At 44.4% G+C, this 16,921-nt stretch overlaps 1 protein-coding gene across 18 annotated transcripts in view; it reads left to right on the forward strand.

Moving 5' to 3' along the window:
* Positions 1–16,921, forward strand: part of LOC121593624 (CUGBP Elav-like family member 4) — a 330,070-nt gene that overhangs the window by 273,248 nt on the left and 39,901 nt on the right. For all 18 annotated transcript variants that reach the window (XM_041916157.1, XM_041916158.1, XM_041916164.1 and 15 more), the window contains one exon: positions 8,746–8,825. In XM_041916157.1, coding sequence (XP_041772091.1) covers positions 8,746–8,825 — 80 coding nt within the window. The remainder of the gene's footprint in view (positions 1–8,745; positions 8,826–16,921) is intronic.

The raw sequence follows: 16,921 nt of genomic DNA on the forward strand, positions 1-16,921 counted from the left end.
TCACACACACACACATACACACCCTAACTCACGTGCCTGTTGGATGGTAACGAGTGATCATAAACGAAATTCCGCTTGAAAAATGCAAACAATTCGTCCCAATAATGGTGGCACGATTTCCGTTTCGAAATTAAGCGGCTTACATCGTTCCCGAGCGCGCAGTGGTCGTTTCTGGTTTTGGGGGGACGTTTTGCGATTCGCATCCAATCGTACGCTTCGGCCCAAATCCCACCCTTATTCTCCCGGCACGCACACGTCCGTGCACTGTGACCAACGTTCGAGCCAAATGGTTGGTGCGTGTACGATTTTATAAGTGTTGCTGCATTGTTTACGAGCTACGTGCCATTCCGGTACGCGTCCGCGGATCTGAGTGCACGCATCCTAATGGAAAGTGACTCATTTCCCCGGGCGCTTTATTTGTTTTTTTTTTGGTTTTCTTTGTTTTTCTCCACCTATGCTAAACCAACACGAACCTGGTAGCTTACCTGAACCTGCTTGAAAGTGGGCACTTACCGAAATGTGCTCACACCCGGCAAGACCTTGTGCAACGTTGTAGGCGGCTGGTGGCTGATGCTGCTGATATTATTGCGTTTGCAATTATTAGTCCATAAATTTTGGGCAGCTTTGCAGCAATGAAAATAGTAATTTGGTGCCACAACTTCACGTTCACCTGTCTGCGGATTTGTGTCTCACGGTTCACCTTTGCCACTGATTGGTGGGGTTACACTTTACTATGGTGGGTTCATGTTTGCTTCCAGCGTACTGGAAAATACTGGACCAAAGCTTCCTCGTCCCTGCCTTCCTGCAGCCACTCTGTTCATATCTCAATGATTTTGTTTTTTGTCCGCCAATCTTGTTCCTGCTGAGTGCTGTTCCATACTAAAAACAAGCCCCACACTAGCCAATCCTGGCAAGAATGAAAATAATCTCCCACTCTCGGCTCTTAACCACAGCCGATAGAATCACCCCAGCAACGGTTGACCGCGTTCCGTGGACCGGAAACCGGGTTCTGTGGCAATGCAGGTGTGGTAGGTAACCATGCGCTATTCCGCCCCAAAGCGCCAGCCTATCCTCCACACCACCTGCCACGTAATCTCCCGATGCGAAACCAACATTCATAATTGCTCTGTGAACATGCTTTTCTCCAAGCGGACGCTCATCGAAGAGACCGATTCCGAGCGAGCCCGGCCCCAGTGGGACGCATTCAACCTTCATCGCCATCATCATTCGTACAGCGCCCTTTACCATATGCAGAGGCCTGGACACGCGCGCACATACACTCACACACACATACAAAGACTATAAACCAAACCCACCAAACCGAGCGCTTCGTCGAGCGAGCGGTTTTACGAACTCATACATATTTCTCGTTCGATTTTCTGTTCTGCTTCGGTTGGGTTCATAATTGGATTTTAAAACACTCTCCTTTCGGTTCGCCTTTGTTGAGTGGGTTTTAGTCACCGGGTGCCGATCCTTCACTTCACTTCACGCTTACCCATCCCGCGTCCAAACATTACAAAAAAAGCCGAACCAAAAGGGTCCTCGCGGACAAATTATTGGTCAGCAGGACGACGATGGGAGAATAATTTCGGTATGCATCGTCCCGGGGAGAAACTAAGGATGGGGTAGATCCCGTGCAAAATGCTGTTCTCCCTTTCCTCCCATCTAGTTTTTACGCTGGTAAACCATTTTCGCTTTACCTTTTCAATCTCGCACTAGTAAAACAGCTTTATGCAGCTGGGCAAAGAGCGTGGTGTGAAGCGGGACGAGTTTGGCGCCCGTCACTGTGCCTAGGCTCGGCTTCGGCAAATTAAAGGACCCATTTTTTAATGTGCGCTATGGTTTTTGAAAGTGCTCACCGCGTTTACGGGTTTTGGTGGTGGTAGTGGTGGGTTCTGCATTGATGCCGTTCATTTTTCATTTTGCTCAGCCCCTCGTCGCCATTGGTTCTTGACGAATGAGTTTTGCAATATTTTACCGTTTTTCTTTTTACTGCAATGCATGTTGTATCACACACGGTGTTGGTGGAACACCGTGCGATGGGTTTGTACGATGAATTTCGAAATTGGGAGACAGTGATGATGGTTAATAGCGTGCCCGGAACGTGTAATTACACTGGGGACAAACGTTTTCCCGTAGAGAATTCGTCCTCTTCTCCCGGATTTCACTCTGTTGTACCATTATGTTGTTTGTATGATTGAGTACTACACGTGTTCTTTAAGAGCATTAAAACAGTTCTTTCATAAAATATAAGTGCTCCCGGTATTGCTGTTTAAAGGGATTTATGGTTAAAACAAATTCTGATAAACTATAAAAATTAATACTTATGAAATATTTTTTGAACTGTGTGTCAATTTTGTACAATATATCTACTTTGAAGTCGACACACGTTGCAATCAATTTTAAGAAATTATTCTCTTTGTGTTGCGACCCGATAACAGTAAAATAACTTTGTTATTTTCACATCGTACATTTATTCAAGATATGCACAATATTTTTAAATAATAAACAAAAATGATTTAAATTTATCAAATCAATTCTTCACTGTAAAAGCAGCATATTAGAAAATGATAAAAAAAAAAAGTTCAGCCAAAAACTAGTACCTACTCCATACCACTGCATACTTTTAATTGGAACCCCTGAACTGATTGCTGTACTCTGTTTTTACATTTCCACTTTGAAATTATAATTGACTGTATCTATTCGAATCATCGTTCGACGGTACAGATGCACTTCGTCACCTTCGACTATGACAACACGACGTATGATGTTCGTTCGTTTCAGTGGCGGAACCAACGACATACCCGAACCCAAATCAACTTGAAGCTAACGAAATAAACCAAATCGCGTACACACAAAAACACACAAGTAAACGTAAAACATAAAATCACAGCTACCGACCCCAAAAACAAAACATTGCCCTACGGCTAGACAAGCTTCTCGGTACCGAGTCCGGATGACAAACATTCGAATCCGTGCTTGGAAAGAAAACGCGTGAAAAACGGTGGCTACATCATGCATTCGATTTGCAGCGACGATGCATCATATCGCACCAGGGCAAGGAGGGCTAGGTGAATCGACACAAACATGTATTGATGCAATTTTTACAGCAACGTATAATAGCAGTGCCATCGACGCTGGAAATAGCATTCCGTCCGTGTGAAGCTGGCAATCACAGTTGACAGATTTGTTATTTCCAATTTTTCCGTTTCCTATTTCGATCCCGTCCGCTTCCGTGGCTCCCCATTTCTCTGCACTTTAAGCAGCATTCGACGACCTGAAATGAGAACGCGAAAGCGACAGGTCCTCGCCCTGCAGCACTAATGGTAGGGAGGTGCTATGCTTGGGAAAATTCGGCTGCTTCACTGCCATCGTCGACGACATCGTTATGATCGCGATGGAGGTGACTGCTTTTCCGTGCGAAGCTCGCTGTCGAATCTTGCACATCAACTCGTAGCGTACACCGAACCGTACGAGTCATATCTTCTTTAGCCCGAAATAATGTTTGTGCATTTTTCTTTGCCATGTACGTTTCGTCGCACGCTACCTCCATTGATGCTTCCCCGGTTCTAAAGCTCGTTTTGCTACGGCTCTTACCGGAAAAGAGTAGAATGTTGCAATATTGACGAACTTTTCTCCTCCGGGCAGATGAAAGGATGACTGGTGCTATGTATGTGTATATATACATGTGTGCGTGTGTGTGTATTTGGAACTCAGCACCCGTAACGAGAGTGTTGCCATCGGTATCGAAATAAACCCACTAAGTGATGATCTTGGCTGTTTTCGAGCAGCAGTACGGTACACGTTTGCAGTGCAAGCATCCGTGGCTTCCCACACCCACTCCATGTGATTCGGCTTGCTTGCGTCCAGGAAAGTCGTTAGGACGTAGAGATGAGTTTTCACTCCAGACCCTCGCAAGTGGATATGAAATGACAAAATTCACATTCTCACACGCCAAGCAGTGCGTTGCGCGCTTCCTACCATCCTTTTTCAATTCGACAGAGCGAAAAATATATATCGCTGGGAAGTGTGGCAAACATCGCACTCGCACCGAAACGGAAGCTCGAGCGTCGAGGAAAGTGGGAGCAGTGCAGACGGAATCTGATGGGGGAAATCGGTAGGACATGCCAACAAATATTGCCGCAGTTATTGAACGGAAACAAGCAATTTGTGAAACGCGATGAGCTGTGAATGTGGATGGCGCTGCGCCGAAAGAGACTGAAATTTGTTTTGCGGATGATAAGATTTCCTCACTTAGTTTGTGTTTTTTTTTTGTTTATATGCTCTTTCGATAGCGCATCGGAGGAGGAGGGGAATAGCTGGATATTTTGCACTACTCTGCTGGTGGAAAAACATTTTCAAATCCACTCTCTATTCCATTCCAAACGGGGCTGCCGTACGAAAGGAAAACTATCGTACCCTGGCCATGTCTATGCCGGCCATGATTCTTTGGTTTCATCGCGTCAGTTTTGTGTGGGCGCGATGGAATCGAATTGATTGGAAAGATTCAACAGCAACCCAATAGCTGGGAGGCTCCTCGCCACAGGCCCAGGATTCAACAGCATTCAATTGAATTTTAATCTAACAAACGAAGTGCGATCGAATTTGGGCAAGCAATCGGAATGAATAGTGGTGGAAAAAAGCAGAGGGCGTATGGAGAGAAAAAACGCTTGCATTCTATTCCAAACAAATCGATGAATAAGGTTTCGGTAAGGTTTGGAATGGAATGGCAAAGAGCAGACAGACTGCAGACAGCAAACGAAAACGGGGGATATTATTTGATTGGAATCGATTTTGCATTGCATCGTACGATCGGAAACTAATGTTTTAATGACGTTGAACGATTAGTGCCGAGAGTATTAGCTATGTTCGTTGGAGTGCTCTTAAAGCAGTGGATATAAAACTTGGGAAGAGTGATTAAAGATAAGTGTTTTATTGTTTGGAGATTAAATTCGGCGAACGAAGCATATATCAACAGTCATGGTTGAAAAGAAAACCGAATGGATTGTTGGGTAATAATTTAGATTATATTTAAGCACACATTCAAAGGATAAATGGCTTTTCCAATCTTAAAGAATATTGTTGATAACGATTTGTTGTTTTATTTGACATAGAAAAAATATTTCAAACGAAAATAGATTGAATAAAATAATGAAATTATGGCAAGAAAAGGGTATAAATTTCATCTCCTTTTGACAAGAAGATGATTACTTATCTTTATGGAGACTTTGAGAACAAGCTCATTTGCCTTTTCCCGTTTGGCAAGCCTGTTCTTTGTATTAAAAAAATGACTTAAAAATATTTCATCGACACTGTCTTATGAGTATCTTTTTTACAAATTTTGTTATGAATGATTCCATTAAAGCACAGTTAATTTTTACAGACATGATAAATCCTTTTTTTCAATCAACATACACAAACAAGACATGGCAAATGGCAGGGAACGTGATAAGCCACAACTACTTCAAGCAACACGAACATTCCAGAGCATCCTTGTCCGGAGATTGTCCTCCCGCCGCTAGTTCGTGCCTTGCCGCAACCAAAGCAGTCAACCAGTGTCGGACAGTGAATTCAAATTTAGCTTCATGATAAATAAGATAATTAATTTTATTCATTCTCGCTACGTGCCTCAAGCAGCTCCTTGGCACGAGCATCGCGATGGCAACTCTCTGCCGAAGGAAATTCCAACACAAACGTCTGCTGATAAAACCTACTAAAGCGAATAATGTTCCGTGTCTTGAATACAACCACAGCGCGACGGAAGTGAAGCAGTCCTACGAACGCGACCGGGAAAAGCCCTAGAATGAATGTTCATTATAACCACTTTCCAGTTTCTCTCGACCAATGCTTTGCTGTAGTTGAGCAGATGGTAACAAAATTTGCACTGCCAACGTGCCTCCTGTACATCTCGGTCATTACTTCAATTTGCTCCAACACTTTGTCGATCGATTGGTGTGTGACGTTAGTGGCAGAAATGTGATCACATCCTTTGCCACGTCCATCACCGTCCAATTTGTGGAGCGATAGGGGCGAGTCCGCGTGAAACAGAGAAACCAATTTACTGTCAATCAACCGTAAAGGAAGTGAAACGAACGAATTATTCAGGAGATATTCACAATCCTTTTCTTTCCATTCGTATCCATTATGGATTGGTATGGTTGCGCATCCGTACGCTAAGACAAGACCTCCTCGAGCTGTCTGCGCTACGTGTAAGGGCATGTTACAGAAAATGACGCAACTAGTAACCGGAGCAGTGCGCTGTCAGTCAGCGGTGAAAAAGGTGATTGAAATGTAGGGTCTCGGTGAGAGCCGTTGCCATAGGGATGGGTTTACTAATGAATCAACCAGTTGTCATCTGTTCAATTGCGTTTCGTTACGCGGTGACAAGGGACTGACAGAGATGTAGCTACTTTTTCCCTTCTAAGCTACAACGATTCCATTTCCACTGCCCCATCGTTGACGTGTTTGAGTGTTACTGCAGCCACTTTTACGTATTTTTTACCAGCCATCCAGCCTACGCTACAAGCAAAAAATTATCGTGAAGAGGGTTCGAAACGAAGTTGCCATGAGAGTGATTTACGCCGAAATTTGTGCTTTTGCTCACACCTTTTTCCCACTAGATCTTACCTGGCACCGCAAATGGAGCACAATTTTGTTGGCAATATAGAACATCTCAAAAATATAAGTATAAATCTGTATACTACCGTCACTTACCAGTGGGAGGGCCAAATTCATATATATATAAGCGAACCAACATTGATTGGACTTTGCATCCTTCGTCAAACATCAAAAAACACATCTAACTTTCGACTTGTTCGAGACAGTCCCCTGTCCCCGTTCCCAAAGCATCGTGCGAAAGCTAATTTCAAGTCCCGTGCCTAAACTTTCGCTCAAATCACTCCTCGGTTGAAAAAGGTACAAGCTATACGTCACCGTTTTGATTGGCAACGACGGAACGACGGAAAATGTGAAATGGCCGTGCGCAAGATCAGTCCATCCTACCTGCTGGCACCGTTGAGTTGTATGCCTAGTGTGTATGCCTCCCGTTCGGTTATGGAAGGTATGACTTACCTCTGTCCTACTTTCGCCACACGTTTGCAATCCACGGGAATGGGCGGCTTTTGCCAAACATGAACATTGAATCGACCAGCCTACGGAATGGGATGGGTAAAAGCTTTTATATTCTCTTTGACCAACAACCAATGGATGTATACATCCTGTTTCCGCTCAGTACGTAACACGGTAAGTGCACAGGCACATGTTGCTGTTTGCAGGTGTTTAAAACATTTTTACTGAATGAGTTTAAGAATTAGTATAAGTTGACTACAATCAATATTTGCCGCATTCCGATTGAGTTTAAAAGGCCTGTATGACAAAGAACATTTCAAATAAGTAGAAATTATTTAAAACAGTTGTATCAAAATACTGTTGTGATCAACAGTTGTATCAAAATACAAGTCTGAGTCTTTGTTTTAAATAGTTGTTGCTTCATTGGAACACATGCACTGACAGGATATGTTTTTACAAACACTCTGTGCCCGTTGGGAAACACATCCAAGTGTCGAAAGCAATATGTATTTTGCAACAAAGCTACCGATCCGCGTTTTTTATTCGCCTACGCACGCACGCGTGAACCTGAACGATTGTGAAGTTTTTCAATAAAAAATACTTTTATGGCCCAATCTATCGCTATGGTGGCCAACGGTTTCATTGCAATGCTTCGGAAAGGTCAACCGTTTGTACACTACACTCGGCTGATGTGGCGTCCTATCTCTGTCACAGCCTGACCGTCACCGTTTCGACCGTTCGAAAGTTCGGCCTTAGCGCCAAAACTCATCGATATAGTTCTTTGTTGTTTGTCCTCGGCAGTTGACTCTTCAAGCTCAGCACGTGGTACTAACGTGTCTGGTGATTGTTATTGTTTCGTGCTTTTTTGTTTTTTGGCGTCTGTTTATTTTTTGTACACAATTTATTTACCCTTTCCTAGCCCAGTGCAGGGCAGCAAAGACTGCCATCTGTTGGCGAACGAGATATCCTTTTATTCACTGTGCACCAAAAAGGACGCACCAAAGTCACATAAACAAACGAAAAAAAAAACACACGCACACATGTCTGACGGTGTTACTTTATACGGATTTCCTTCGTACCAGAATGGCTGCCAATGTACCCTAGCTAGGGGGCGCACATCATCGATCAGCATCAGCAAAGGCTCGTGAGTTTTATTTCCCGCAATAAATATCGTCCAGCGTAAAGATCGTTTCGGCACCGGTCAGCGTTGGTGATAATTTGGACGGAAAGATATACAGGACAGCAAGTGCGCCATGAAACTCTCCCGACTGAAATGAATCGACGGAAACGATACCCTGTCGTGCTCGTGCTCCCCGGATTGTCGTTGCCCATTTGATATAATTGTTTATCGATTTCTGATGCGCATCACGCTACACACATAGACACCCATGTCACCCCCACTGTTGTGGATTATCCTTGACCGAAGCTCAATCCTGGGGAGCGTTCTAGGCGACGGTTCATTCGGATGGTGTCGGTTGGTTGGCGCATGCTTTTTTTTTGCGATAACATGACCTCCGTCCGCGGCACAACGTTTATCACAGCAAGGATGGTGCCTTTTTGTATGGTCAGGAACGATAAACCGTATCAGCACAATCACACATCGTCAGAAACTATTTATAGTAATTCATTATTTGCTCAATGTTTTACTAATTTTATTCTTCTGCTGTTTCCTTACAGGTTGCGCCTTTGTTAAATTTACCTCGCATCAAGAAGCTCAAGCTGCTATAACATCACTTCACGGTAGTCAAACTATGCCGGTAAGTACACCCTTCAATAACTTATTTTCTACTTATCACAAACTACGGGAAGCCATTTTAAACCCGTTCCAGCCTCACTCGTTATGTCCCATTATCTCTCTCATCTCTTCCTCTCTCGCTCTTTGTTTGTGGTACATCTCGCTGGCGGGGTAAACATCATCGAGCCGAAGCTAAACAAAAATCGTTTACCTCGTCCACCTCCAACACTCGACCGTTCGGGGATAGAGAAACGGCCTGCTGGTGCCGCGACCACCACGCGGGGAAAGTGATTGCGTGTCACTTAATTTAATTTGCCAAAGGGCCCACCCTCGTCCCATCAGATTCAGTGTGTTCGGTTCGATGTCGCGGAAAAGCGACAAACTATAAACATGGAAAGGTTTATCGTACACCTTTTTTCCCTCTTTGTTCGCATGTGTTTGTTTTATATTGATGCAACATGAATTTTTACTCAATATTCTACCCTCCCCCTAACGAAACTTGGGAGCGTATCACCCGAAAGTGCCTGTGGCATCGGGAAGGGTTCGTCATGATGTTTTTGTTCCGCCATGCCAGTGCCGAAACACTGGCTAGCGGAACCGCTCTATTTTCATGAATAATTAAACGAAATTAACTCCTTTCCCGGTGGTGCGTGAAGTTTATGAAAATGTCAAACATTGTTGTTAATTTGTTACTTGTCGCGCGACATGGTTGAGGGCCGCTGATAACTTAGTACGATATGGTGTGGGGGTACATTATCTATGGTGGTAGTGGTATGCTTCTTATTTATTATTAGCACCTTTGCTTTTGCCAGAAAGCCTTCAAAAAGAAAAGTTTATTTAACCATAATGTCCTTCAATTTAGTTTCAAAGGAACGGTTTTTATTAACCAACGTTTTGCGATACAAGTGGATGGAAATAAAAAATTAAAAATACGTCACTTTAATTTACGAGAAGAATATACCTTACGAAAAAAAATCTTTTGCGTGCTGGTTAAACAATGGCGTTACATTACCTTTCAGATAAAGATGGCAAAACAGCACAACCGCATGGAACGTAATCAAACTAATGCAGTTTGCCAAAGCAAATGTTTGTCCTGTGGCGCTCAAATATATGTACAAAGACATGTTTGTTTAATTTTGGTCCACTCTAGTGTCAGGTGACAAAACCAAAGCAAATAGACAAAGCAAATTTCCAAGAGAACGACGGAGAGAGAGAGGAAAATAAGAACACCCCAGCTCAGCCCACACCCAAGCGAGTTTGGTTATATGCTAGCAACATAAAGCACCAGGTGTGCCTGATGGTTGTCTCAATAATCGGAGCAATTTTTTGTTCTGTGCCCGAAGGATTGTTTCATTTCTCGCTCGTTCCACCGGCGTCCGCTCGGGTTGCATCATCAGCGCCCACCACGCCATTTTAGCCACGCTCAGTTCATCCTCGGGCAAGTAAGGACATTAGGTGCGATACTCTGGCACTGTCCTTTTTTTTCTACCTTCCACCCCGACAAAACCGAAAAGCGGTGGAGAAGTAGTTCCTTTTATTTGCGTTTCGTCTTCGAGCTGCTGCCACCATACGGCCGGGAGAGCTCGCGTGCTGTTTTATTGTCCTGGTGAACAAACCCCAAACATGATGGTACCGGGATGTCGTTTGCAGGATCATCCGACTCTGGTTCCAAGGATATTGTTTCCTCCTGTTCCTGTCCGGCGTCCTGCGTCCTTTCCTTTTAACCATCTTCCACACTATACGAACCCGATTGAATGCTAACGCTAGTCAACAAAGCATCAACTTGGTGCTGGCACTGAGACAACGTACACTATCCTGGGATACGACCTCCCGCTGAGACGGTGCGTCCATACGGTTCGGGAAGCGCTGCCAGCAAGATACATTGGTATGGGAGACCCCAAAAAAACCCATGATGCACATGTAGCACTCAATTTACTTTTATTATTCTTTTGTTTATTCGCTTTTATTCATTTTATTCCATATTCCGCCCGAAAATTTCCTCGCTACGGATTCCGCTTCTAACATTCCGCGCGAGAGCGGCGGGCAACAGGAAGGGGACATGCCAAATGGAAACCGAGAACACTGAAGATTCGGGTCCGCTTCATCCTGGCCATTACCACCACTACACACACTCACACATCCACACCCATCCACCCAGCTTTGCCACATCTGCGCCCCTCATACTCCCTGCAGCGTAGCAATTGTTCATCCATCGCCCAATGAGCATCTCGTTTCGAGAGATTCGTTCCTTTATTGGATTCCTTTTTATCGAGCTGCTGACGGTGCTTTTGCCCGTCCTGAAACTGAAACGAAGGAAAAAAAGACAGCCACGACAACTGCCATCAGCGGTCGGGAGTATTCCAGCAGCGCTCAATGCACGCGCCACTTCTTTGGTCGATTTCTTTCCATCTTTTGCAATAACACGGCTAAAAGATGCTGCTGCTACCCACCGGTTCAAACACACACACCCACACACATATGGGACGCATCACTTTTGCCAGGGCGTTTGGCATTTCCCTTCGTACGGATCGGTGTTTTTATTTGCACACTGTTTGGTGAGCTTCCTCTATGCCTGGCCACCGCAGGCAAGTGGAGGAACTGCGAGACAAGCTGGGCGGAAAAGGAATTGTTTTTCCGGATTTTTTTCCACTCCGTTACCCGATGGCGCTGCTTTGGATCCATTGCAATTGGGGACGCAAAAGCGAGTCAACCAAAACCCAGCGAGTGTCCCTGCTCCATCCGTTGGGGTATGGGACAAAACAAAAAACTACATTCACACTAACACAACCATACAAAAAGAGCTGGATTCGTTCCAGCAAACACACGTATGTCACAGTTGGTAACAGCAAAGGTGCTAGTTACGAGCCGAAAATACGGATATCATGCTTTTTCTTACTTCTTGTGGGCTAACTGTACAGCGGAGACCGAACAAAAAAGCACAGTCCAAGAGCAATTTTTATGGTGCTACTTTTGTCAGCGAGCATAAGGCGCATCGGCTCATCATGTGTGTGTGAGTGTGGAACGGAAGAGGAGGACACTTTTCGTGCCCACATTTCCGCTGGGGAATATCGTATTGGGACACCGTTGTTGACATCATTGGTTTTCGGCACCATCATATACAACCAATTAGGTGCAAAAAACGTGCAAAGGACCGTTGGCTATTGCAAGAGAAAGAGAGTGAGTGTGTTTTTGTTTCTGCGTCCGTTTCCTATTGTTCGTGCACACAATGTATTGGTCCATTTTTTAAATTTATATCCATTGAAAGAGTTGCTAATCCAATAATACAGCATACGTGCGGAGCTGAGCCCTTTTTCGTTTGGTTTTACAGTCTTTTTGGCATGCTTTGCTAACAATATTTTCCATTGAATGCTCAATTTCGCTCATTCATCGCCTGGTTTGTGTCTCACATTCTATCCTAGCCATGTTTTGCTGTTAATGCACAACAAACTCCCTCTTCGTCTCACGAACAATCAATAACATAGGGTTCGCTTCTACTAAAACCACTGCTCCGACTAACTAACGGTGCAATAATAGAGGCTATCTTTCCTTACGCTGCCCTCCCAACAAACACTGGGCGAGTAATGGGCGATGGGCGAATAAAATATGTATTTATTGTTATTAGCACCATTACCGATGTTTCTTGCGAGCTTTGTTGTTGCCCCTTTGGGTAATTCTTAAAGCAGCATGCCTATCGGTACTGCTTAAAGCTGTTTATCTGCTGTTCCTTGAAACAAGACGTACTTAAATGATGATAGAGCACGGTTTGCACACATCCTTAGTCCATTGAGAACACGCACAGTCTTTTACGCTATGCTACGAACGAAAGGTGTTGCATTGTCTCGTGTCGCCGTGGCGGCTAAGTGCTTTTCTGACGGTAGTACAATTCACACCAACCACCGCCAGCTCCAGCTGGGGCTGAGCATGTGCAACCTGTTTGTGAAATGTGGTGTCAAGCTGAAACTTGAAATTCCACACATTTTCGCCGCTACCCACGGACCAGTGCTCACAATGCTCAACCCCCCACAGTCTCGCTTTAAGTATTTGAGCGCAACAGTTCGGGCGATTGTTTAGCGTACGCATGCACTCCGTGTCACATCCTGGCCGGGTTCTGTTTGCCATTTGTACATTCACTTCCACCCGGTGCCGTGGTCCAGCCCATGGACCTGCTTCAGTGCATTTGTGGCGCAAAGGGAAGCACACACTGTCACCTACAATAATAGCTGATGGTACGGGCCTTCGACGGGGAAAATGTCAGCTATTCCACAGAATTCTGCCACTCAGCAGCAGCGCGGCAGCAGCAGTGTGAAAGTGCACGCCAGAACGTGCGTGTCAACTATTTTGGGTAAAATGTTGTGTGCTCAAAACGTGCGTCTGACTGCGTGTGTGTCCCCCCCCCCCCCGCCCTCCATGTCGATTCGCGTAATGCCAACCAGTTGTGTGCTTTGTAAACGCATTCCCTGTGTCTGTGCATCGGTGTTTTCGAACAGCTTCACACCCGGCTGGAGCTCGTATGGTACCGTCGAAACTGGATTGGAAAAACGTCGAGCGAGAGAGGTTGTGTCGGTGGTAGTAGGTGGCGTGGTAGAACAATATTTATTTAGTCACTGCACGGTCATTTCCGTTGGCCCTGGTAGCAGTAACGGGAGTTGCTAAATCCAACTGTGTGTCCATGGGCACATGAGAATCGCTGCTTTGTGTCGCTGGTCCGATCGGAGCTTAGACTGCAAGGATTAAACGTCAGCTCCGGGAGGCGACCTACCGTACTGCTGCAGGTGCAACCCTTTTGCACTTCAATTTGGGCCTTTCCGGGTTGCAGACATGCACCGAGTTGACATTTTAATTGAATGGTGCTTTTGTACAGGTGTTTTTGCTACGGGCAAAAACATCCCTGCAAATCGTTTAGCAAGGTTTGCTCTTTTGTGCTACTTTTATTGATTGACAAAATAATTTGGAAAATTTCAATTTTTGCTCTGTTTGCTTAATTTGTTTTAAAGTGTATAAAGTTTCCGTACATTATTAAATGTCGCGATAGCTATAAGGGATACGTTTATTGCAACAACAAAATCTATTCCAAAGTTTGTACTTGCTATTTTACCTATAGTTTTCAATCTTGCAGGACTTTTTAGGGTGCTAAATCGTTTACATTCACCACTTGGACACCATAATCAAAAGGTGGTACGAAAATGGACGACCTTCCGCCGCCGGCAGATAATCTCTTTGTTCTCCATTCAACAGTAGACTTCCTAGCACTTCCCGCCTGTTGCCCAAAGATAGGGGAAGGTTCCCATTCATCGGGGATCTTCCAATCACTTTCCAACCGATGGTAAAAGATTATCCTTCCGCAACTCGCTCGTGAGCAGGCAACAGGCTGCGATGGTGGTCGAAAATCAGCTTGGTCTTCTATTGAAGCACCATCTTCCACGGCATCAATCGTCTGTTGGGCCGCTTACTCACCTTCCAATCCAGCCCCCCTATTTCTCTTGTTCCATCTACTAAACCTGCTATTTAATATGCGCCTATATATTTTATGAATAGGACCATCCATACATCCGAGCGACCGAGCAAAGCGAAAAATCAAACGGGAGGAAGAGTGATTGCATATTCGAACATGAAGACAAATCCGGCTGATCGGTACGCCAAAGGTGGGCTGGAAAACTCACAACAAAACCCGTTCAATCTCAAAGAAGCTCTTCCCTCTCCCCATTGGCTTTTTCGTACGTGAAAGGAAACGATCATCGACAATGCTGCCGATGATGGTAATGATGGTGTGGCTTCATTCGGTTCGACTTTCCGCACCGATGGTGAATAGAAAAAAAGTTGTAGAATGCTGCTGGGCCTTTCATTCACGTTGGTTTGGATTATGGGCCCCATTCCCTCCCGAACGAAGATAATGGAAGACTTCGGTCGGATTTGCTGCATTGTGAGACGAGATTTTTAGTCTGCATCAGGGTGATCATACGCTTACCGACAAGCTAGGTAGGCTGGAAACCAGAAAATCGACAACAGCTGCACATTGTAATATTCAAATTGTCAGTTGCTCTTGCTATCCTAAGGGTTGTGGATTTGTGTTACCTTCAATTAAATCCAGGAAGAAGTGCGTTATCAGTACACTAATGGTTCTAATAGAAAAGCTTTGTATGTACTTCATATAGGGCTTACTGAGATTAGATTATTTACAAAACTATAGTAGCTATTTTATTTTATTTATTTATTTTATTTATTTTAACGCTATTTTAGTGTGTTTTTCGCATTCATAACTGATGTAGTTACTTACGTTTAACTGATAATTACATGACATTAACCTGACAGTTTACATTTCATTAGAAACCCGTTTTTTGACGTACAACTAACCGCATTTGGTAAGTTACTTTGAAATCGATCCCCTCTACCCTGATGGAATAATTTACTAGCAACAACTAGTTCCTCTTCATTTTATCGCATCACAGCACTTATTCAAAAACCAATCAACAATTTTAGTGTTTCTCGTCGTGTAAGAACCGTACAAATACACACATAAAACTCTCACTCACATTCCAGCCAATCCCTCATGCGAAGGCAAAAAACCGTCGGCAAAAATTGCCATAAAATGCGTGCCGGTCTAGCTTTGGCCAGCATCCCACTGAAACCATCCCCCATCCAATGTCCAGGTTTTGATTTGAAGCAACAACATTTTATGCGCCGATGTTTTATTGCACAACGTATCGATACAATTTACTCTTTATCGCACGCTCGCCTTTTCCTTTATTAATATTTCCCAGTGCCATAATTTTTGATGGTTTTATTGACAAGAAATCCGACCGAAACCGTTTCGGGGCAACATCCGAGCGCAACCGGTACAGGAGGTGGAGGCTGTGAATAGCCAAAGAACACTGCCACAAATGGGCAGGAAAGTATTACTTTGCTTGACAACAATTTTCGGGGAAATTCCATTACGTGTTACTCTTCCCATGGAAGTTGTGTTCTGGCCGATCGGGTTATCAGTAACGACGAAAAGCGTCGGACCACTTTTACTCTTGAAACGATAGATTCTGATCCAATCGAAAGTCGTTGCGCAGTGGAATAAGCTGTCAAAATCGAACGGACTGCTTTTAGTGCCCCAGTGCCTGACGGGAAAGCCTTTTGTGGCCAAAGTGTGCTAGCGCTTTCCCGCCAAGCACATCTAGATGGATCAATAAAATTTATAGCCGACACGAACCACATCGCATGCTCGCAAGGGGAAACTGTATTGTGATATTGTACGCTTACGATTTCATACATTTTAGGACTGATGGCTACCCATTCACGTAAAATGTAGCCTTTGCCCAAGAAAAAACAGCCACCAAAAATCTATCATCGTTGCACTTTCCACAAACTGGCTGGAATTATTTGGATCAAAACAAGCCCAACCGCTGTTGCTGGCGGAGATGAAAAGTGATGGAATCGTAAAATCGAATGAAATTGAAAACAAACAACTCTAGTGGCAGATTCGTTCCGGAACCGCTCACCACACAGAATGGCTAAAACCTTCATAAGACTCCGGGAGAACGTCGAAAGATCGATCATCGTTTGAAATCAGCAGCTCAGCATTTAGGGCACCAAATATTGTTCTCAGCGGTGTTTGACTGGCACAAGCAGCACGCAAGCAAAAAGCAGAAAAAAAACAGAATCTTTCACTCAAATGTTTATGTCCCTTCCCCACGCCAAGCTCACAAACCACCGGGATGGGATTCGGCGATCCCTTAATAGTTCAATATTTAATGTTTGCCTTACAGTATTTGAGCTCGTTCCTTATACCTCATCGCGGTACGCGTGGTTCGATTCGAACGCTTTCCGACCGATTCGGCGTTCTATCAGAGTAATCCCCACCGTCAATGAACGTTTGGTTCGCCAAAAGGTTCCATATGGCTTGTGGAAATGTGTATTTTTCGTATCCTTCTTGATGCAGGCCAACATTTCTACACTCTTTGGAAGTTTCAACAACGAAAAAAAACCAAGCATGCATATTCTTTCGCCCCAGGGTCCCTCCTTACACACAATATTTATGGCTTGAAAATGACGCTCGGCAAGCTTTAATCGAAGAGGAAACACGATTACGACCATGGAACAATCATTCCCATTTCGGTGGCATGTGAGAGCGGT

Source organism: Anopheles merus, chromosome 2L (assembly GCF_017562075.2).
Source record: "Anopheles merus strain MAF chromosome 2L, AmerM5.1, whole genome shotgun sequence".
NCBI lineage: Eukaryota > Metazoa > Arthropoda > Insecta > Diptera > Culicidae > Anopheles > Anopheles merus.